The 23,332-nt window shown below is 37.1% G+C and overlaps 1 protein-coding gene across 1 annotated transcript in view; it reads left to right on the plus strand.

Annotated features, from left to right (window-relative positions):
* The first annotated feature begins 5,475 nt into the window (after positions 1-5,475).
* FAM234B (family with sequence similarity 234 member B) overlaps positions 5,476-23,332 on the plus strand; it is a 32,550-nt gene continuing 14,693 nt past the window's right edge. The window contains exons 1-5 of the mRNA XM_031938225.1: positions 5,476-5,806; positions 13,689-14,087; positions 17,944-18,042; positions 19,118-19,306; positions 20,682-20,812. Of these exons, the coding sequence (XP_031794085.1) occupies positions 5,770-5,806; positions 13,689-14,087; positions 17,944-18,042; positions 19,118-19,306; positions 20,682-20,812 (855 nt within the window). The 5' untranslated portion in view covers positions 5,476-5,769. The remainder of the gene's footprint in view (positions 5,807-13,688; positions 14,088-17,943; positions 18,043-19,117; positions 19,307-20,681; positions 20,813-23,332) is intronic.

Genomic DNA, 23,332 nt, shown 5'->3' on the forward strand with positions numbered 1-23,332 from the left:
TTTGGGGGTTTATTAAATACCAGATTACTATAGGTCTTGCTTATTGTGTCTAATCTATTCCACTGATCTAGAGTGATTCCACTCTGTTTCTTAGCCAGTACCAAATGGTTTTGATGATTGCTGCTTTATAACAGTTTTAGGTTTGGTATTGCTAAGCCATTATCCTTTGTATTTTTTTTCCATCAATTCCCTTGATATATTTTCTACTTCTATACAATAATTTTTTAGCAGTTTGATTGGTATAGTACTGAACAAATAGATCAATTTAGGCAGAATTGTCCTTTTTATTATATTAGCTCAGGAAAAACAACAGGTGTTTTTCCAATTGTTTAGATCTAACTTAATATATGTGAGATGTGCTTTGTACTTATGTGTGTATAGTTTTTGGGTTTGTCTTAGCAGGTAGACTCCCAACTATTTTATTTTGTCTAAAGTAATTTTTAAATAGAATTTTTCTTCATATCTCTTTCTGATGGACTTTGTTAGTGCTATATAGAAATGCTGATGACTTGTGTGGATTTAATTTATATCCTACAACTTTGCTAATGCTTTTAATTGTTTCCTGTGGATTTTTGGATAATTTTCTAGGATTCATCATATCTTCTCCAAAGAATAATAGTTTTATTTCCTAATTCCTTTAATTTCTTTTTCTTTTCTTATTGCTAAAGCCAACATTGCTAGTACAATGTTGAATAATAGTGGTGATAATGGGCATCCTTGTTTCACCCCTGATCTTATTGGGAATGTGTCCAGCTTCTCTTCATTACAAATAATGGTTGCTGTAAGTGTTAGATAGATTAAATACTTGAAAAAGAGTAATCAAACAACAAATCACAGAAAACAATCCATAATTTAATCCAAAAGAATGACAATAATGTGACAACATACCAAAATCTATGGGATTCAGCCAAAGCAGCTCTTAGGAGAAATTTTACATTTCTAAATAGCTACATGAATAAAATAGAGAAAGAGGATACCAATTAATTGGGTATGCAATTTAAAAAAAAAAAAAACTAGAAAAAGAACAATTTAAAAGGCCCCAACTAAATACCAAATTAGAAATTCTGAAACTCAAAGAAGAGATTAATAAAATTGAAACTAAGAAAACTATTGAACTAATAAGTAAAACTAAAAGTTGGTTGTATCACAAAAAAATAATCTCTTTGGGAACTTAACATGTGTTGAGATGTTACTTAATCCTATTTTTCCCCTCTTAAATAGATACTGCTCATCTCAGTTTTGCTTGGATTTAGAATAAAATTCCTTTTTTAAGAAGAAAATTTGAGGAATCGGCTGTCTCATGTAGAAAGAAACACCTAAAGATTTTGCTTATTGGATTCTCTATGTGCTTCAAGCATTTTTGAAGAAAATTGTGGGTGCTCTATTGTTATTATAGCGACTCAGAGGAATCTTAGTAGCTTAGACTTATTAAGTGTGGATACCTTTAGGGTTAGGGGAGCAGTGAAGTTCTCTAATTCCCCTCCCCCACCAACAATGCCACTTTGTTTAAGCATCACATACCTTATTGAGTATTGTGACATAAGTACAAGCCAGTTTGGTGTGGTATTTCATCTGAGGGTGCAGGTATAACTTTCAGGTGATTCCAGGCCTTAAATGGCTACAAGGAGAGCTTCTTGTGGTGAAAAGAAAATTCTGTAAGCACCAGATTCATTCTGAGAAGGAAGCTTGATTTTCTTAATTTTTTTTTTTTTTTTTTTTTTTTTTGCCATTTGAAGTACCTTGAAAAGCTGTTGTTAAGTACCGAATAAGAAGCAATCTGATATACTTTGTAAAATATTCTTTCTTTGTATAATTATTTCGGTGAAATTATAATTTCTTGTACATGTTGAACCATAACATCTGTGAGACATTAACTACTTTCTATAAAGCACTTGAAAAACAGGTGAAAGGATAATATAAGCATTATAATGCTACATTTTCCTGGGATCCCAGAGAATTGTTCTGTATTGGAGATAGAGACAGTGGTTTCAAAATGCATTCTGATTGATTTTTCAAGTACCTCCATATTTTTACACAGGGCTAGGGTAGGAAGAGTATAATATAGTAGAAAACTGATCCATAAGGGCCTAGTCTTTGAACTAGGGTTTTTTAATTTGATCTCTCAAAGGATCTATGAACAGATTTTGGGAGAACCTGTCAACGTGAATGGAGAAAAAAGTTTTATCCTTATTTTCATTAACTTCTAGCTGAAATAATAATAGATAGCACTCATCTATTGCTTTTAGGCTTGCAAAGCATTTTAAATATGTTTAACTCATTTGCAATTGAACATTTCCTTCAATTATAAATATAAGCAATAAATATTACTCCAACTTCCTAGGCTTCATCAGTTTGCCAAAGAGATCTATAAAACAAAAAGGGTTAAAAAATAATGATGTAGTATAAACCCAGAAGCCTATATGTTCTATAATTTCTTGTTTAATCATGCACCTCAGTTTGTTTGATAAACTTCTCAATCAATGGGTACCCATTTTATTTCTTGTTCTTTACTACCACAAAAAGTGCTGCTGTGAATATTGTGTTATATATGTCCTTTCCATATGTTTCTGTCCTTCTTGTGATATATACTTCACAGTGGGAATCTAGTTCAAAGGATATGGGCCTTTTAGTCACTTTTTTCTCTATAATTCCAAATTGTTTTATAAAGTAGTTGGATCATTTCAAAACTCTACCAACAATGATATCTATTTTCTCAATCTTTCACTATGCACATTGATTCTTTTCATCTTTTATTATCTTTTCCAATTTCCCTAGTGTGAGATAAAATTTTAGAATTGTTTCAATTTGTATTTCTTATTAATGTTAAATAATTTTCATATAGTTGTTAATAATTTACATTTCTTTTGGGAACTATTTGCCCATACTTTGGCCATTTACCATTCAGTTACAATGTGGTACACTCTACAGCAATAGAAGATTTGAAGAAGGAACATTTGGAGGAGAAGATGAGTTCTGTTTTGAACATGGTAAGTGGCAGATGGCCACAGAACATTAAGTTCAAGGTGTCCAAAAGATACTTGGAGAAGAATAATCATAGATCATCAGAAAGTCTATGGTGTGTTTGTTCACTATTGCTAAAGAAGCATTTGGTGAAAATGAGCTAAACTGGCTTAGAGCAAGCTATTTATTCTCTCTTTTAGGGCAACCAGATAAAGTGGCTTTTATTCTGAACTCTTTAAAAATCATAGGTTTTTATTAACAACATATGCATAGGTGATTTTTCAACATTGACCCTTGCAATTATTCTGAACTCTTAAAAGAATATTGTGTTCTTAGATTGCAAATATCTCATGTGTAATAGATGGATATAATTCTAGCTTAATACTTTTTTTGGAGATAAGAGAGTGGAGAAGTTAGTGGCCAGTCAGGGACAATTCCAAAGGTGGAAATGGCACTCATTTTTAGGGAAGGTAGAATTTGGTATTCTAATTCTTATTTATTTAAACATATCCTTTCAACAGGCTGACCCTGTAGTTTTTACCTGTGGATTAACTATCCTTAAATCATGACTACTGCAATATGAGCTGTCCAGGCAGCCCATGAATGTTTCATGTTGCTTTTGGATGCGGAATGGAATCAACACTATCAACTTCTTTATTTCCTCTCCAAGAAGACTCAATGATTTTCCCATTTAATTGCAACTTCCTTCTAGTTTATAGCAAGAATGTCATGGTAAATGTGATTTGGTTTAGGGCATCTTGGTGGCTCTATAGGGCAATGGGCTTGGAATCAGGAAGACTCATTTTCATGATTTCAAATCTAGCCTCAGATGCTTACTATTTACATGACTGGGTAAGTCACTTATTTGCCTCAGTTTCCTCATCTGTGAGCTGGAAAGGGAAATGACAAACCACTCCAGTATCTTTACCAAGTATCTTTACCCAACAACATTAGTATGTACACTGATTGGCTTGCTGGGCAAGAAAATTACATCTAAAATACAAACAACTAAGTTAATGTTGATGGATGGCCTACATTGTGACTCTTAGCACTCTTGGACTAGTGCATAGAATTCTGATTTGGGTTTAGGAAGATCTGAGTTTGAATCCTACCTTTTTAGCTGAGAGATTCTAGGCAAGTCATTTAATCTCAGCTTCCTTATTTTAAATAAGGATAATAATAATATCTGTCTTCTAGGACTGTGAGGACAACATGTAAAAATACAAAATGTTTTGCAAACCTTAAAGCATTATATAAATGCTTGCTCTTTCCTGTAGAGGGTCACAGTCAGTGAGTAAACTCTGCGTGAGGTATAAGACCCTTCAGCCCAGAGGGAACCTGCTAACAATGTCTGGTTCTTCCCTTCCTCCCCCATCTCCCCTAAGGACTCTAGCCCTTCCTGAGCATCAGGGAGTGGTGAAAACCTGTGTTGTGATTGAAGGAGACCGATACCAGGTGGCAAACTGCCAACAATAGCAAGTTATTTATGTAGTCCCATGTGAGCAGTATTTTTGTCACCTAAGGGTAAGAGGGTATAAAAAGGGGAAAGTCCTTGAAATAAACAGATTCTATTTTCCCACCATCCTCGGGAGTCCCCGCTTCTCCATTAGGACGGTTTATTTTAATCACCTTGACTGGGGGCTCTAGAAAGCAGGCCACAATAATTTCCAACATTCTTTTTCCATCACTGAAAATGCACAAGATTGAGGATCATTCTGTTTTACGTTCTTTACATTTTTTTTTCTTCTTTTCCCCCACTAGATGTATAATTTTCAAAATACCACTTAATGCAATTCCTGCCTCCTAAGTGAAGTTAGGTCGGCATGATTTCAAACTCCAGACAGACTGTAAGGAAGTAGGGAACAAAAAGCGGATATTAGCTAGAGTCTCTTATGATCCCCTTTCCTATGAAAGAATGTCCAGGCTGCAGTGTAAGGGAAATTAGGTGACAAGCGTCCGATGTCATGAAGGAGGGAGAGAGAGATGTTACCTAAAAACCCTGCAGTCGGGCCTGTACCAGGACTTTTCTGGCCGTGCCCAACTATTACTTGCTCTGCCTTGGTGCAGGACCAGGACAAATGTCCGGCGCGCTTGTGGGGCGTCGTTCTGCGGCATATTCCTATAGATTGTGTGGGAAGCTGGGAGGGGAGGGGAGGAAGGGAGCGATATGAAGAGGGATAGAGAAGGTGAGAAGGGGGAAGGGAGGAAGGGGGGAAGGGAGAAGGATGGGGAAGGGGGGAGGGGAGAAGGATGGGGAAGGGGGGAGGGGAGAAGGATGGGGAAGGGGGGAGGGGAGAAGGATAGGAAAGGGGGGAGGGGAGAAGGATAGGGAAGGGGGGGAGGGGAGGGGAGAAAGATGAGAAGGAAGGAAAAAGGCCAAGGTAAAGAGGGGACAGAGGGAGGAGGAAGAGGTGGAGGTGAGCCTCACATGGCGAGGAAGGGGAGAAGAGGAAGGCGAGGAGAAGAGGAGGAGGAAAGGGGAGAGTGTTAAGGGAAGAGGAGAGGAGGGGGGGAGGGAGAACGGAGAGACGGAGAAGCGAGGAGGAGGACGCGGGGAGCGGGAGATCCCTGCCGGGCCCGCACTTCACAGCGTGCTTCGTCATTCGGGACATTTCGCGGTCGGAGGCGGCCGGGCCCTCCTGCGGCGCTCCGTCGGACGGACGCAGAGACGCGGCGGCGCAGCAGCCAGACCCGCGGCCACACTCCCTCCGGCAGCGCCAGCCTCCCACTCCCCCAATCTCGGCCTTCCGAGAACTTTATTTCCCGTCAGGGCGTGGGGCCCCACGCACGCGCGTAGCGGCCTCCGCCATGGCGACCGTGCTGTCCCGCGCGCTCAAGCTCCCAGGTAAGGAGAGGAGGCTCCGGGGCCGCGCCCCCGCCCACCCACTCGGGCCCCTTCAGGCGGGGGCGGGGGCGGAGGCGGAGGACGACCCTCGGGTCCGGCTCCCAGCTCGGGGAGAGGGAACGGAGATCTGGGCTGCGGAGCCGGTTCTCGGGGGCGCGGGCGGCCGGTGTGTCGGGGGCGGGGGGCATCTCACGGGCTGGGGTCGCGGAGAGGGACCCGGAAAGGGCTACGTGCCTGAGAACGGGCTTGGGGATGCGCGCGCCCGGGAGCGTGAGGGGCCAGCGGCGGGTGGGGGTGCGAGGGGCCGGCGGGGCGGGCCGCGGGGCACCTGCCTCAGCCCCAGCACCAGGGTCAGCGCCGCCCCGCAGCGGCGGCAGCGGCGGCTCCTGGCCGGCTCGGCCTGCGCGGGACCCAGACTGGATCCGAACTCCGCCAACCCTGGGTCTCCTGTCCCCGGCGGTTCTTGTGGGCTCCATGGCGGCTGGGGCCCGGCTAAACCTGAGCCTGCCCTCTTTTTAAATTTTAATTTTTGAGCCTGTCTTTTTTTTTTTAATTTTTATTTTTGAGCCTGTCCTTTTTTTTAAATTTTAATGTTTTGAGCCTGTCCTTTTTTTTTTTTAAATTTTAATTTTTTGAGCCTGTCCTTTTTTTTAATTTTTATTTTTTGAGCCTGTCCTTTTTTTTTAAATTTTAATGTTTTGAGCGTGTCCTTTTTTTTTTTTTTTAAATTTTAATTTTTTGAGCCTGTCTTTTTTTTTTTTTTTTTTTTTTTTTTTTGAGCCTGTCCTTTTTTTTTTAATTTTAATGTTTTGAGCCTGTCCTTTTTTTTTTTAAATTTTAATTTTTTGAGCCTGTCCTTTTTTTTAATTTTTATTTTTGAGCCTGTCCTTTTTTTTTAAATTTTAATGTTTTGAGCCTGTCCTTTTTTTTTTTAAATTTTAATTTTTTGAGCCTGTCCTTTTTTTTAACTTTTATTTTTTGAGCCTGTCCTTTTTTTTTAATTTTAATGTTTTGAGCCTGTCCTTTTTTTTTAATTTTAATTTTTTGAGCCTGTCCTTTTTTTTTATTTTAATTTTTTGAGCCTGTCCTTTTTTTTTTTTTAATTTTAATTTTTTGAGCCTGTCCTTTTTTTTAATTTTAATTTTTTGAGCCTGTCTTTTTTTTTTTTTAAATTTTAACATTTTTTTAACCTTTAAACGTAGGAGATGGAGAATGGGGGAGGGGGAAAGAAGGTGACACCTTGAAAACGAGTGTGGAGGCGTTCCTTTCTGTCCCCTTTGTCAGCTGAGGTTTCTGCAACCACGAAGAAAGTATCCCCGGAACTGATAACAAAGGGGTGTCCCTAGGAAAGGGTTCGGCAGTACCGGGCTTACAGAATGAGTCCCCCATCACCCGCAGGATGAGACTGCCCTCTTCCTTTTCTTTTAACGGAAATAAACACATACGTAAACTCAACCACCCGAGCGTTTGTTTTGTCTCTGTGAAAGAAACACTTCGCTTCCAGAAAAGTAATTCCACTGTATGTATATTCTTAACTTTAACATTAAGTCCATCGTGGGAAAAGCAAATCCTCTCTCTGGGTTCATCAAAAAGCTTTTCGTTCCTTCATCTAACAGAATGGTGGGGCCCCGAACCATGCTGGAGTTTGTTTGCAGCCTAATTTATGCAACCAAGTTTTATGATCTTATCTCTGCAAGGGAGAGCTCTGTTTTGTCTCCAAACTTTCCCTTTCACCTTAAGCCAGTTTTTTTTATGGGTACTTTCATCCAAGGTCACAAGACGCTGGGATAATTATTAATGTCATATCTCTGAGAATTTATGGAGAGACAAATTTCACATAATTTCCTTGATATAAGGAATTCCCTGCACTTTCTCTGCAACTTGCATTTTTATGAATTATCTAGGATACTGAGAGGTTAAATGTATTGTCCAGAATCACCTAACCAGAGGTAGGACCTGAATCCACATGATGTTAGTTTTTGAGACTGGTTCTCTATTCATTGGGGCAATGAGGTGGTACAGTGGGAAAAGTACAGGAAGACCTGAATTCAATAAGGCCTCAGGCATTTATTAGCTTTGTGACCTTGGGCAAGTCACCTAACCCAGTTTGCTTTAGCTGCTTCATCTGTAAAATGAGCTAGAGAAGGAAATGGCAAACCACTTCAGTATCTTTGCCAAGAAAATCCCAAATGGAGTCACAGACAGTGACATGACTGAATAATAACTGCTTCTCCTAGGAGGGACTAAATATACTGGGAAATTTAAATTTAGGAAGTAGCACATACTTTTATATGGTGAGTCTGATTGACTCTTTATGAATGAAGCTACCTACTGCATTATGGTCGGGTATCTTTCAAGGTCTAGAGATTAGAAATGAATGAATGAATGAATGAAGCTTATATTATTATGAAGGCACTACTAAATGCTGAGACTATAGATATATTAAGAGACATTCCCTGCCCTCAATGAATTTGCATTCTAGTTGGGGGCTTACACATAGGAGAGATATGGCTAGGGAAGGGTAATTTAGTCAAACAAGTTGGGATGGTGAGTGAATTTGAATCATAAGGCTTTTATGATTAAATGACATTCCAGAAGCATACAGAGCTATTTTTTTTATCAGTTTCTCCTTTATTATTATCATTTTTTTGGTCTTTGTAAAATAAATTGAAAATTTTTTTTACACAATTCTTCATTGTTTCATACTTGGGGGGGGGTTAGTTAGCATGATGGAAGTTTAGAAACTCAGAGGTTGTAGGCTGTAATTCTATGTCTTTCTTTTTAGGAAGAAAATGAATCACAGTTGAAAGCTCACTTTTTTCTATGCTGTGATAGATTTGACTAGGTCACTAGATTATATCTTCTCCCCCATTTTATCAAGGAAAATATTGATTTGAAGAATGATCTCAGGAAATGATAAAAAATCAGAGTTAGGTTGCATACTCAGGGCTCCATTGCAGAGTGACTTATGGAAGCATAGTCAGGGACCTTGGGAGGGCTAGATGTATTTGTCAGCCATGAGAATAGCACAATCACCAGGAGTTCTAAAATTGAATGACTTAACTCTGTTCTGGAAGAACAGGGGAAAAGCTGTATTAAAAAGATTCAGAATTTTTTCTTTAAATTCCCTTTTCTATGTCAGCGTGGGTCATTAATGATCCTTGGAAGATACAGATATAGGAAAAGATATTGTTTCAGAAATTACTGAGTTCTTCTCAATTCTCATCCTTAAGCCTGGGGCTAGGAGTCTCAGTGAAGTATTTAGTTTCAGAAACTTGGCCTTCTGACAAGGTACAAATCTTTGCCAAAGTCAATTTATTCATCAGGCTTGTGTGTAGACAAGGCATATGGTTTAAAGCATTCAAGTGTGTCTTTTTTTTTTTTTTTTTTTTTTTTTTTTTTAAATCTAAAAACCAGTTGCTTTATGTTCTGAAGTACAGAGCTATTTTTTTTTTATCAGTTTCTCCTTTATTATTTTTTTTGGTCTTTGTGAAATAAATTGAAAATTTTTTTACACAATTCTTATTGTTTCATACTTTGGGGAGTAGTTAGCATGATGGAAGTTTAGAAACTCAGAGATTGTAAGTTGTAATTCTATGTACTTACCTGATCATTACCTCAGTTAATGCCTTTGGTTAAGGGAATCTGAGATAATGAGTTAATGTCAGACTCCAGAATCGTAAGGATAAAAATTCTACTGATGAATCTTTCATCCATTAAACGTTCATTAAAGACAAGAAAAAAGGAAGATATTTGATTTATTTTCATATAATGAGTTTAATTAGCAACAAAGAAAATGTACTATTGGCATGATTAATCACCTAGTTCCTGATTTTCAGGGATATTTTAAGTGTGGGTGAGTGATTTTTTTTGAGAATTAAGCATGACCTTAGTCCAAGTGCTACAAAAACATTAAAAAAAAATATATATATATATATATATTCTTAGCTGTACCTTTTGGTCCTCCAAACCTATTATTCTTTATGTATATTTTGTCATACTTTGATTTGTTTCCCCCCGGAAATATTTAGGGAAGTTTTGTGGTTATACTTCCCTGTCCTTCTGACCTATTTATATCTCTTTCTATGTGTACTTTTGGGGCATACTCAATAAACAATACTCTTTAGTTGCTTTTTTTAGGAAGAAAATGAATCACAGTAGAAAGCTCACTTTTTTCTATGCTGTGATAGATTTGACTAGGTCACTAGATCTTCTCCCCTATTTTATCAAGGAAAATCAAGTGATAATTTGGGGAAGTAAAGCTATAATTATAACTTAAGATTAAGTTTGGCAGAATAGAATCATTAAATGACTTGAATATTAGAACACGAAGTTTGAATTCAGCTTTGCCAATTAAGAACTATCTTGAACAAATCCTTCTATATCTTAGTACCTTTAAGTCAAGTGTACAAGCATTTATTTAGCACTTTGTTATTATTAGTTTGTTTTTTCAGTTTATATCTCTTTTGACCCCATTTTTTTTTTTTTTTTGACTAAGATACTAGAATAATTTGTCATTTCCTATTCTAGCTCAGAAAACTGAGGCAAACAAGGGAAGTGATTTACCCTGGGTCACACAGGTAGTATAAGGTCAAACTCAGCTCTTCCTGACTTGGTGCTCTACTTTACCAATTAACTGCACTATTAATCACAATATATTAAGTATTATGTACCACACACTATCCCAGCACTGGGGATTCAAATAGAAGTAAAAAAATAAATACAAATAAAAGGTGTGTGTGTGTGTGTGTGTGTGTGTGTGTGTGTGTGAGAGAGAGAGAGAGAGAGAGAGAGAGAGAGAGAGAGAGAGAGAGAAAGAGAGTTTCTGCCCTTGAAAAGCTTAAATTCTAATTGTGAAAGATAACACACATAATAGTGCTAGGGTCAAAATAATATATCAATTAGAGGCAGTGTTACAGGAGAAAGTACACTAGATTTTAGACTCAGAGATATACATTCTCATTCCAGATGAAAAGCAGTGGTGGGGTAGGGGGAGGGAGTGAGAAGGTGTTTATATCGGGCATGATGATGAAATCCTAGGAATGAGAGTTGGCTGGGCTGAGCTTTTCCCCAAAACAGAGCTTCCTGAAGCAGTGGGACAAGGGAGCCATATTGAGAAAAGGACAAGGCAGGTGAAATGTGATGGCAAAGGAGTGTTTTATTTTTAATGTCATCCTGTGAACCCTCAGAAAGTTCTCATTAATTTATGGCTCTGCTAATTTAGAATTTGCAATTTATTGTTTGGGCAGAAATTTACCTTTATACAATCTGAGGAAAAGAATTGATAAGTAGTTTTTAACTTTATAATGAGCTTAAGAATTGTTTTTAAAGACCACTTCAGTGGGAGATTTGTTTTTAAAAGAATATATGTTGTTTATTAACATTTCCTTATTTGTTTATGCTTTTATTAGTTTTTATAAACCATCTAGCAAGTTATCAGTTACATTATATAAAAGTTTAAGAAAATGACCAACTAAATTTCTGAGTGCTTTGGCAATATAGGCTGCTTATTAACCAGAATGATTTTTTTTTTTAGAGTGAATTGGTGAGATCTCACTGTATTTTGTAGGTAATCAAAGAATTCAGAGGAACCTTTGAAGTGATGGAGTCTCCAGTTGAGATAATTGAATTCCAGATTAAGTTACTAGATTGACTCCAGGAGCTAGTCAGTGATACAGCTAGACTCAGAATTCCTATTTCTGGATCTATAGTCTAGTGTTTTTTTTGCTATGACACTGCCTCTAATCGGTGATATCAAAGTGATTTTATTTTGACTCTAGTACTAATTTAGCTTGAATTTAAAATGTGAGAAATTTTCTTCTGAATGCTGCTTAAAATGTAGACTTTTAATTAAAAAAAAATGCTCTTTATCACAAAAGGCACATAGGATTTTACGATACTAATCTTATTCCCTACAAGTTTATCAACACATTAATATATATAATAAATAAGTTATCAAGCATGAATCCTGAGCAAGTACACACACATAAATACGTGTGTGTGTGTGTGTGTGTGTGTGTGTGTGTGTGTGTAAGTAAACATTTAAAAATTTAATCTGTTTCCAGTCTGTCTTTCCAGGATTATTTCACATTAATCCTTTCTGCATATTCTATCTACCAGCAAATCATTCTCCTTGTTGTTCTCTGTATATGGTATTCCAACTTTTATCTCTGCAAAGGCTGTCCCTCATACTTGGAATGCCTAACATCTATTTGCCTCAGTTTCCTCAACTGTAACATTTGGATAGCATCTACTTCCCAGAGTTGTTGTGAGGTCAAGTGATATTTGTAAAAGGTGAAAGATTTATACAATCTGGAGAGAAACTGGAGAATAAGTGAGATATTTGTAAAGTGTTTAGTGCAGTGTCTGGCATATATAGATCATAAATAAATATATAGGGCCTGGGGTCCTGTGCCTCATTCCTCCTTGCTAGCATGACTCCCAGCTGCTATTCTCCCTCTCCTTCTCCCCATCCCCTACCCTATCCCACCTTTGCTGGCTGCTGCTGCCTGCAGCATGATTTTTGCCATGTCAGCTTCCAGAAGAATAACTGCTTTGCTGCTGCCATCATTTGTTTCCAGCAGGTGCTAGAGTTATCTTGTCATTGTTTCTCTCTCCACAGATGACTAGGGTTCCCAGCTTCCCATGGTCCTCTTTCTTCATGCTTTAGAAAACTTTCATGATTTTCTTTTCCCCCAGATATCAATCACTTAGTGAGATTCTCTTCTACATTATCTTCTTGGCTGGTGGTCATCATCAATCCTGGGACATATAGTAAAGGACTTGAAAGCTTGGTGGAACCTGCTTATATTCTGGCAGGAAACAGAGTGGCTCTAGGTTAGAGCCTAGAGAGCCAAAGCATAGAGAGTAGCACCATATATGCTTTTCTGTATACACTTTTGGCTTCATTTTAAGTTATTCTCATTCATTCATTTTATAGTTTAGCCAACTGGCCTAGCTTTTTGATCCACACATTACACCATCTTTTATCTCAGTGCCTTAGCACAGGCTCTTTTGAATATGTGGGAACCACTTTCTTCTCACTTTTACTTCATAGAATCCCTTTTTTTCTTCAAGATTTAGCTCAAGCACCAACTTGCATATGGAACCTTTCTTAATCCTACCAACTATTAGTGCTTTCTCAGTTACTTTGTATTAACTATCTTGTATTTATTTTCTTTTTATTTACATAGTCCCTTATGTTTACATGTCCTTGTTTTGTTTCCTATTAGAATAAGAACAAGGATTGTTTCATTCTTTGTATTTGTCTTCCCATTACCTAGTATTTGTTATTCAGTTATTTTAGGCATGTCTAACTCTGTGACCCCATTTGAGTTTTTCTGGGCAAAGCTACTGGAGTATTTTGCCATTTCCTTCTCCAGATTATTTTACAATTGAGGAACTGAGGCGTTTAAACAGGGTTAAGTGACTTGGCCAGCCAGTGAGAGTCTGGGACTAGATTTGAATTCAGAAAGATGAATCTTCCTAACTCCAGGCCCAGTATTCTATCCATTCTACTACTTAGCAGTTCCTGGTATCTAGCATAATACTTGGCAAATTAGTAGGTGCTTAATAAATGCTTGTTTACTGATTGATGTACAAAAGGCAGTAAAGAAAATTTGTGTTCAAGTATTGTCTCTGACAAATATTGGTGGTATGATCTTAGGCAAGGTGCCCCTGTCAGTACTCTAGACTTTTCTTTAGGATTCTAAAATGCAGAATAATTGCCATTATGAATTAGTGGAAAAGGTTTTCTCACTTCATATATCAGTGAAATCACTGGTTTGGAACATAAATGAATACATTCTTCAAAAAGCTCAGTGTTCATCTGGAGTTTATCGTTTTCTTTTTAATCCATGATGACAGCTCTCTCTGTCCTTAGGGAAGAAGAGCCCGGATTTAGGGGAATATGATCCTCTCACCCAGGCTGACAGTGATGAAAGTGAAGATGATCTTGTTCTCAATCTAAAGCAGAAAAATGGAGGTGTCAAAAATGGAAAGAGCCCCCAGGGAGAAGGGCCAGACCCTGACTCAGATGCAGAAGGAATTGGGCCTGCCAAGCAACATTTGTCAGAAGTCACCACCGAAGGTTATCCTTCGCCACCTCTTGGCAATCTGGAGCAAAAGACAGCATCTTCATTTGTGTCTCACATACGCACATTGATCTTCTTGCTCACTGTCCTGATTTCGATGATCCTGGTGCTAGTATGTGCCTTTCTGATCCCTTGTCCTCCCAGAGATCTGCAGAATATGTGGAGTCGCCATTTGGGCCCAGAAGGGGGTAAGTATCACTGTTTCTAGCTCTGGTTTTCTGAAACTTTATGGTGTTCCTCATTATCTCATGATTCTTCAACCAAAATTAATTTATATTTATTCTAATTGTTACAAAACTCTTAAAAAACTTTTTTGGTAATAAGTAGAGGGATTTGGGGTAGGTGAAACTAATCTAATGCTTTTTATTTTTTTGTGTGTGACAGACCTGTGTCAGATATTGGAATAAGGCTTACTATTAATTGCAGAGGTTGGAGCTGGATCTAAAAGTCCATTGGTGCATGGAGCTTAGGGGCAGAAGGCTTCCTCTACCAGTGCAGCTCAGTACTTTCTCTGAATCATGTGGTCTAAGAGAGTTGTCTGATTATAATACTGTAGCATAATATACTATAGTAATAATAACCACATTTATACAGTAATGTTACAATTATGATTTAATCTTCATGTGAGGTGGATAGATGAGGGAACTGATGATCAGAAAGGTAAATTTTGTTTTACTCAAAGGACAGGTGTAAATAGGATTTGAATTCGGGGCCTCTGACTCCAAGTCTGGTTCTTTTTTCCAACTGCAAGCTGGGGAATTATTACCCTACAGTATCTTTGTTCAGTTTGAGAGGCCTGGAGTAGATTCTGAGAGGAGGAAGCACTTATAAGTGCACCAGTGCAGTGGAATGCCATAGAAAGGTGGATTTCTAATGAGAAGTAAAACCTAAGGCCTGATCATTCAAGGACAAGTGCCCCATGTAGAAGGCACTTGGCCAACTCTATAAAACATGATGTATTCTTCTTTCTTTTCTGTCTAGCCATATAGGCTAGGGTGGTGCACACTGAGTGGTTAATATGCCACTTGCTGTGTTGCCTAGAGCTACCCCAGCAGTGTCTGTGTTTCAAACAAGCTTAGAATGGTTAGAAGATTGTAGATTAAAAAAAAGTTATGTATTTTCTTATAAGAAAAGTTAAGATGTATCTTGATTCCTGGAATTATTTTAATACAGAAACTACTTAATTTTTCCTTTCAAGGTGAGTCCTTGTATTCTTCCTAAGTGGTATCTTAGGGGGGTATCTGTAGTGTGGAATATCTTCCTACATATGGGATTATGTATCTTTTTCTGTTCTTTGTGCATCCTGATTAGCGAGTTGGCCCAGTTAAAGAGTAGGAGGGAATCTCTTTGTAGATTGGGTTTAAAAGGACAGGGAGAAGATTCTATATCTTATCTTAGACTATTACTGTTTCTTCCCCCTCAGACTTAGGGAATAGTGTAATAATTTCTAATGATTTCCACTGCAGATCAGATCTCATTGTTGGCATTTTGTCCTGATCTTTTTTTTTTTTAATTTAATAGCCTTTTATTTACAGGTTATATGTATGGGTAACTTTACAGCATTAACAATTGCCAAACCTCTTGTTCCAATTTTTCACCTCTTACCCTCCCACCCCTACCCCCAGATGGCAGGATGACCAGTAGATGTTAAATAAATTAAAATATAAATTAGATACACAATAAGTATACATGACCAAACCGTTATTCTGCTGTACAAAAAGAATCAGACTCTGAAATATTGTACAATTAGCTTGTGAAGGAAATCAAAAATGCAGGGTGGGCATAAATATAGGGATTGGGAGTTCAATGTAATGGTTTTTAGTCATCACCCAGAGTTCTTTCTCTGGGCGTAGCTGGTTCAGTTCATTACTGCTCCATTGGAAATGATTTGGTTGATCTCATTGCTGAGGATGGCCGGGTCCATCAGAACTGGTCATCATATAGTATTGTTGTTGAAGTATATAATGATCTCCTGGCCCTGCTCATTTCACTCAGCATCAGTTCGTGTAAGTCTCTCCAGGCCTTTCTGAAATCATCCTGTTGGTCATTTTTTACAGAACAATAATATTCCATAATATTCATATACCACAATTCATTCAGCCATTCTCCAACTGATGGGCATCCACTCAGTTTCCAGTTTCTAGCCACTACAAAGAGGGCTGCCACAATTTTTGTCCTGATCTTAAGAGACTGAATTGAAACTGCTTTTTTTGAAAGATACACATGATCTGATAGTTATCACATCTGAAGGCTTCTTCTCATTTCTTCTCATACTTGACTTCTCTGCAGCATTTGATTCTTTTTGTCACCTTTTTCTCTTGAATATTCTTTCTTCCGAGTTTTCATGACATTGTTCTCTCTTGGTTTCTTCCAACCTGACTACTTCTTCTATATCTCCTTTGCTGATCAATCATCCATGTAATGCCCTCCTAACTGTGAATGTGCCCCAAAGTTCTGCCCCTCTTTTTTTTACTCTCTCAGTTGGTAACCTCGGTAGTCCTTCTTGGTTTAATTACCATTTCTATGCAGATGATTCTCAGACCTAAGTACTTAGCATTAGTCTTGCTCCTAAGCTCCATTTCAAACTATATGTTCCACAAACATTTAAAACTTTGCCCATCTGAAGCAGAACTTTTTAACTGTCCCCCCCAAACTCCTCCCCCTCCCAGAATTCTCTATTTCTGTTTAGGGTAATTCCATTCTTTCAAGTACTCAGGTTTGCAACTTTGGTATTACCTTTAACTCTTCTTAAAGCAGGAGGGAACTGTTTCCTTTACTATAAATTGTGGTCCCTTTAAGATTATCACTCTGAGATTGTGTCTCCTTTGATCAGGATCTCCCAAACTCCAAGGAGTCCAAGACAGAGCCCAAACCTTTCAGGATGAGAGAATCAATTCCCATAGAAATTCTAAATTCTCATTCAATTGAGGAATCCTGATCTGAGCTGTCCCAGCCTCCACTTGGTCTGATCTGCTCTGGTTGTCCTAGCCCCCACCAAGATACCCAATATAACAGCTTCCCTCAACTAAGCTCTTTGCAGATGGGCCTAGGTAGCTTGAGATCTCTGTCACTCTCAGCTGCCAGGATCCTTCTGCCCACTGAAAAAGCATTCTCAGTGCCAAAACTTCATTTCCCACTAGAAACTGATTTCTATCCAACAATAAACTTTCATTTTGCAACTAATAATTTGGAAATGAGTGAATTCTTTCACTCCTAAACATGCAGCCAGTTTAAAGGGGATTCTTAACAACTCTCTTATTGCCACTAACCTCTTGACCACCAGGAATTGAGACCACTCAAACTGCATCATTCTCTCTCTCTCTCACTCCACATGTATTTTGTAACTATTGATAAATCTTGTTTCTCTTTGCATGACATTTCTTGAAACTGTCTTTTCTCTGCTCAAATGACCCCCATTCTACTGTGAAATCCTTATTATTTCTCACCTGGACCATTTAATTGATTTCCTTGCTTAAAGATTCTCCCCTCCAATGTATTGATTTTTCTAAAGCAATAAACCTACTCCCCTGCTCAATAAACCATTGACTTTTTGTTGCTTCTGTGACCAAACATAAATTTCTCTGCCATTGAAAACTCTTGATCACCTAGCTCCAACCTACATATCCAGCTATATTATACATCACTTCCTTTCTTTAACTTTACAACCTGGCCACACTGACTTTACTGTTGTTCATCAAACATGCCATGGCTTTGATTTCTTCTCATACAAGGTATATACTCCTTCCTTACTGCTGCTTCTTAGAATCCTTTGTTCCTCCCCTCCGTACCCCCAAACTTGGTTCAAGTATTACATTCTACTTGAAGTCTTTCCTTATTCCCTCAGATATTACTGACCTTTCCCCTCCCAATTATTTTGTACATTGTTTGTATATATATTGTCTTGCTGATAGAATATAAGCTCCTTTATGAAGTTTGTTTCATTTTTGTTTTTTGTATCCCAAATGCCTAAAAGAGTGTCTTATAGTAGGCATTTACTTGTTGCTAGATTTGCTAAGCATCTTCTTTTCTTTGTCAACATAATAGGTGGGAATTTGTCTCCACTGGAACTGGTTGATGTGAATGGTGATGGGTTGCCTGATGTCCTGCTTTCTTTTGTGAACTTAAAAAATGAAAGTATGATAGGTAAGAGAAATGATGCTGAATTTACTTAATTTGGAGAGTTTTTGGAAAACTTAATGCTTTTGATATGTTTCTCTCCATATGGCTGCAACATTCATTAAAGAGGATTAGAACTATGTAGTTTGTGAAATTATATAACTTTTATTTGTGTTTGAGAGTGTTAGTAATCTATTCAAATTTCTTGTCCTGAGACATTTATTTGGGGTTCCCATTTCGTGTTCTTCAAAAGTATGAAACTTTGAACTTTATTTTTGTTTAGAAATTTGTTTAACATTTTTTTTTGCAATGTACATAAACCGTTTGAGTAGAAATAGAGTATGAAAAAAAGTCCGGCCTTCAATCAGGAGGCATAACACTTATTTACTGTAGTTATTGCATAATTTTGTTCTTTGTTTTTAACTTAGAAAGTGGATCAGTGAAATATTTTATTATTTACTTAAAAATATGATTAAGTTTTTTAAAACTTATCTATGGTTCTTGCTTATTTTTTCTTTGCTTTAGCAGCTCTCTATTCAAAAAATATTTTCCTTACTAGCTTTTTATAGCTCATAAGCAAGGTAGCTTCCAGCTTTTTGAGATTCCATACTGTTAGAATCATAGTAATGAATAAAATCATTAGTTTAAGGCCCATTAGACCCAACTAGTTTTACTCTGATCCATGGTTATGGATGCATTGCACTCACATCCTTGGCCACCTGCCTCATAAATATGTGCCATTCATTGGTCACAAGAGAGATGAGTGAGAACTTATAGATGGATAAATGCCAACCCATCACCAGTCCTAGACAAACAATTCAGAGCACTCATAGTAGATCAATAGCATTGTTTGTTTCCATGAAGAGCTTTGTTATTCACAGATGGATAAGTGTCACAGTCTCCATTTTGTAGGAGAAATTGTCTTCAGCTGTTATTCAAATCTTATTGTTTAACTTTTCACATATTTTTTATCTACATCCCCCCTCCTCCCCCCCCCCCCCCAAATAGACTGTTGGGGAAAGAATGATTTTCTTATACTTTTTTGGGATATATACAACACTAATAGGTAACTTTTCTCTACCTTTTTCCTATGTATCTTTAGGTGTCCCTAAGCCCCAGGCCACTCTTCTAGCTCTTTCAGGGGTAAATGGTAGCACTCTTTGGACCAGTTCTCTTGCAGAGGAGGCACAAAGTTTGCAGTGTTCTGGGCTTACTCTAGTAGACTCAGCAGAAGCCATCTGTCTTGTGACTGGAATATCCAAGCTGCTCAGTGCACTCAATGCTACTTCAGGTAAAAATGAAATGTTACAGAAAAATAATTATGAGCCATGAAAATGGGTTAGATCGTCGCAGTAGGGAGTGGGATCCTTGCCCTCCTCCATGATGGGAAGTTTGATTTCCTTATACAAAAGACATATTTTACAGGGTATAGAGCAATAAATTAGAGAATATTGAACAAAACTAATTCAGATTTAGCTGTTTTGTGTAGTTTGAAACAAAAATGTACTATTCTTCAAACAAAAAGTACCCTGAGAACTTTGGTTTACATATTGCTGCAACCCCACCCCCTCATTATTTTTCCCTTAAAGACAACCAAGTTTTATAATGTCAGAATTGGCACATAGGAGTGATGTTTAAACACATAATTTAGCTACTTAAAATATATAAAGAAATCAAGGTTTGTTAAGCCATGCCAATTTGGTTATTTATACAATTGCTTTTATGTGCTTGTTTAGCTAGAAAGGCTGAAGTGCATTGAAAATAATTAATAATGATCTCTGCTACAAGACTTATTTATATGCTACCTATAAAATGCATACTTGAATCACTTTTTTTCATTGGATTTTGCCTCCCAGGTAAAGTTTTGGAATAAAACTAATAAAAACCTATTATGTGTGATTTATGAAGTGATATAGCTGGATTTTTAGCAATTGCATAATTTGTAAATTTAGGTGAGTATTATTCCCTTTTCAGAGTAGTCACCTCAGGGAGCTATATGTTTATAGTTATTAAAATTCCACTTATGGAATTACTTGTCATGCATTCTTTTGAATGTCCTCAGATTTTTGTTCACTGAGTGATTTTTGTAAAAAATAGTCATTAGGAACCGAATCTAGTGAGCAAAATGGGTTTTCAATCCAGGAAATGCAAATTTTGGTTAAAAATATTAATGTTCTTGTATATGATTCCTAAGCTGTCTTTGAAGGCAATCTCCAGTACTTTTTCTGGTATTTGCTTAAGTGTCCTTGTGGTAAAGATAAAGAATAGGTTTTCTGAAAAATTTCCCCTAATCCTCAATAGGACCAGCCATACAACAAACCACTTGCAACCCCAAAATCCCCTCAAAAAAAAATCATTAGCTTTTTCCCAGGCTGATTGCAACTACTTTTAAAAAATTATATATATATATATATATATATATATATATATATGTATATATGTATATATGTATATATGTATATATGTATATATGTATATATAAATTTAATACATTGCCTTGTTAGTTAAACAAATTTCCCAGCTTTACATGCTACCTATTTAATGAGGAAGAGGCAAGGAAGGTGGCTCTTTTTTTTTTCTTCCAACTCAGTTTTTTTCTTTTTGGGAGATGAAAGGTCTGCTAATGCAAAGTTGTATCAGTAATTAGTCTGCTTGTCCTCCCATAGGTAAAGCCATTTGGACTCTAAATCCAAGCCACTTATCCAGTGGGACTTTGGCCGCTCCAGCTGTGTTGCTGCCTGATTTGGATGATGATGGAGTTAGAGATCTCATGATTCTGACTACTGGGCTCTTACAGGTATGGCCTTATTTAGCTGAACCTCATTTTTGAAGGAGTTTTACAGTAGAAATACCTCAATGTGGGCTTGTCATTTCCTAGTTTTCCCACTGTTATGGAAAGATAATAAATAGGAATATATTATTCTTATTTTTAAACCTCTAAAGGACTCTATAGATATTGTGATTATTCCTATTGAAGTCTTTTCTATTACACTCCCTCCCTCAAGCTGCTGGTGCCTCCCGTTCCAAACTACTTTTTACTGATATTGTACCTATTTAGTAGAACTTATAGGATACGTTTTTTGATCTGGTAGAATATAAGTTCAGTGACTGCTTCATTTTTCTTTATTTTCCCAGTACTTATTTATTGATTAATTAAAACTTTCAGTTAAGAAATTGGACTTATGGTTCTATTAAGAAAAAAAATCCTAATTTATTATTATGGTTGTTTTTTCTCTGATCACTCCATTCTGGTTTTCATTGCATGTTTTTCTCTTGCTGTTTTTTTAAAAGTATTTTCTTTCTTTATTCAAGTTCACAAAAGTTTCCAAATTTACCAGCTTGGAGGTAAAAGTCAGAACAAATATAGAACAACCAAGGATAGTATGTATTTCTTCCTTTATATCCCAAACTATAATCCATCTTCTTTCAGATAGAAGAAAAGTTGACTCCTTTTCAGTGTTCCACTAAGGTTTTGGGGATTTTCTTCTTGTCAGCAGTTATTCTCAATAAACCAAGACCTAGATAAATAATATCAGAATCAGCCACAATATTCATTTTGTCTAAGAATCTGTTAAATTGGATGCAAATTTCCTGACCATTATCAATAATTTCATTCTAGGAACTAATAAAAAAAAAAAGAAACCTAAGGGATAGTTTTTAATCTTTGTGGAGAGGAAGTTTTTTTTTTATTTTTATTGTGGTTTCATGGAAAAGAAAACAAAGTATTGGTACCCAGGACTGGTTTCTTCATACTCTACCTGGTTTCTTTCTGGGATAGGTATCATCAATATAATAGACAGAATAGGATTCAGGCCTTTTTCAGGATAAGACTTTATAGAGGCTTTGGTTCCAACAAAAACTCTGTGCCTTTTAAAAAAATTTCTGTGCTGTATCTAAGACATTGACTTGTTCACCTAATTATAGTTCCATATGGGATCCATTCAGAGATGATGCAAAGGTAATAAATCTTCTTGGGAATGATAGAGATGATAGTGGTGAAGTCAAAGAGAGTAGAAAAATGGATTTCAACCTTTTCTTGACTTCTTTTAACTCCTGCAGTAGCAATACAATAGCTGTGGAAGTGTTCCATTCAATTCAGGATATGTGTATGACTTGTATTTCTATGTAAGAGCTCACTATGATTTTTTTCTTTAATAGAACAATTAAGTCCAATTTCTTGCTAGTTGACCAAGTCACTTAATCCTGTTTCCCTCCGTTGCCTTATCTATCAAATAATCTGGAGAAGGAAATGGCAAACTACTCTAGTGTCTTTGCCAAGAAAACCCTAAATGCAGTCATGAAGAGTCAGATACGACTGAAATGACTGATGACAGCAACAAGGGATATGCTGAAAAATTTTAAGTGGAAAACATGATTAGAGCAGTGTTTTTGTAAGATTACTAGGGTAGCATTACAAAAAAATAAATTGAAAGAAAATAGACTTGAAGACTGGAATACATATTAGTAAGCTCTTATGATTGTAAGGGGAAAAGAGATGAGGGTGTACACTAGAGTAGTTGCTGTGGAAATGAGAAGATAGAGAAAGAGTCAAGAGGTATTGCCAAGATAGAATTTGGTATTTCTTGGCAGTCACTTAGAGGTAAGAAATGGACAAGATGTCTCCAAAGTTATGAATTTGGGTGACTTGTAGAATGGTAGTGCCACAGTAGGGATTGAGAAATTAGTGGAGAGAACATGTATGGAGGTAAGAATATAGAGCCAAGGAAACAACGTTTGGTGGGAGATATTGTGTTTATACGTGGGGAGTTCAATGAGTTAGACTCATGGAATTAAAAGTGCCAGTAGGAGGCAGTGTGTTGAAATAAAAAATGCAATGTATTTGAATATGGTAATCTTGGTTTATAGGATCATAGGTCAAAAGCTGGAAGGGACCTCAAAATTCAATCCAAATTAAGGTCCAAAGTTAAATACTTTGTCTAAGGTCATACCAGGAATGGTTCTTACTCTCTGTGTGACCTAGAAAAAGTCACTTACCTCCTAGATCTTATTTTACTGATTTGTAAAATGAAGATATTGGACTTGATGGCCTTTATAGGTCCTCTCAGCACCATTTGTGATTCTGTGATTCAGGTGGGGATATTCAACAAGCATCTGAAAATACAACAGCTTGAGGGGAGAGATTGTCAGGGAATATAGATTTGGGGGTCATCTGTATAGAGGTGATCAATGAGACCATAGAAGTAGATTAAATCAGGTAGAGAAAGAATCTACTTCTGGTTTCTCTTATTTCCCATTATTCTTCCTCAAGCATTTTCCATTCCAGTCCCAAATATACCATTCCTTCTGTTACTTTGGT

Source organism: Sarcophilus harrisii, chromosome 5, assembly GCF_902635505.1.
Source record: "Sarcophilus harrisii chromosome 5, mSarHar1.11, whole genome shotgun sequence".
NCBI lineage: Eukaryota > Metazoa > Chordata > Mammalia > Dasyuromorphia > Dasyuridae > Sarcophilus > Sarcophilus harrisii.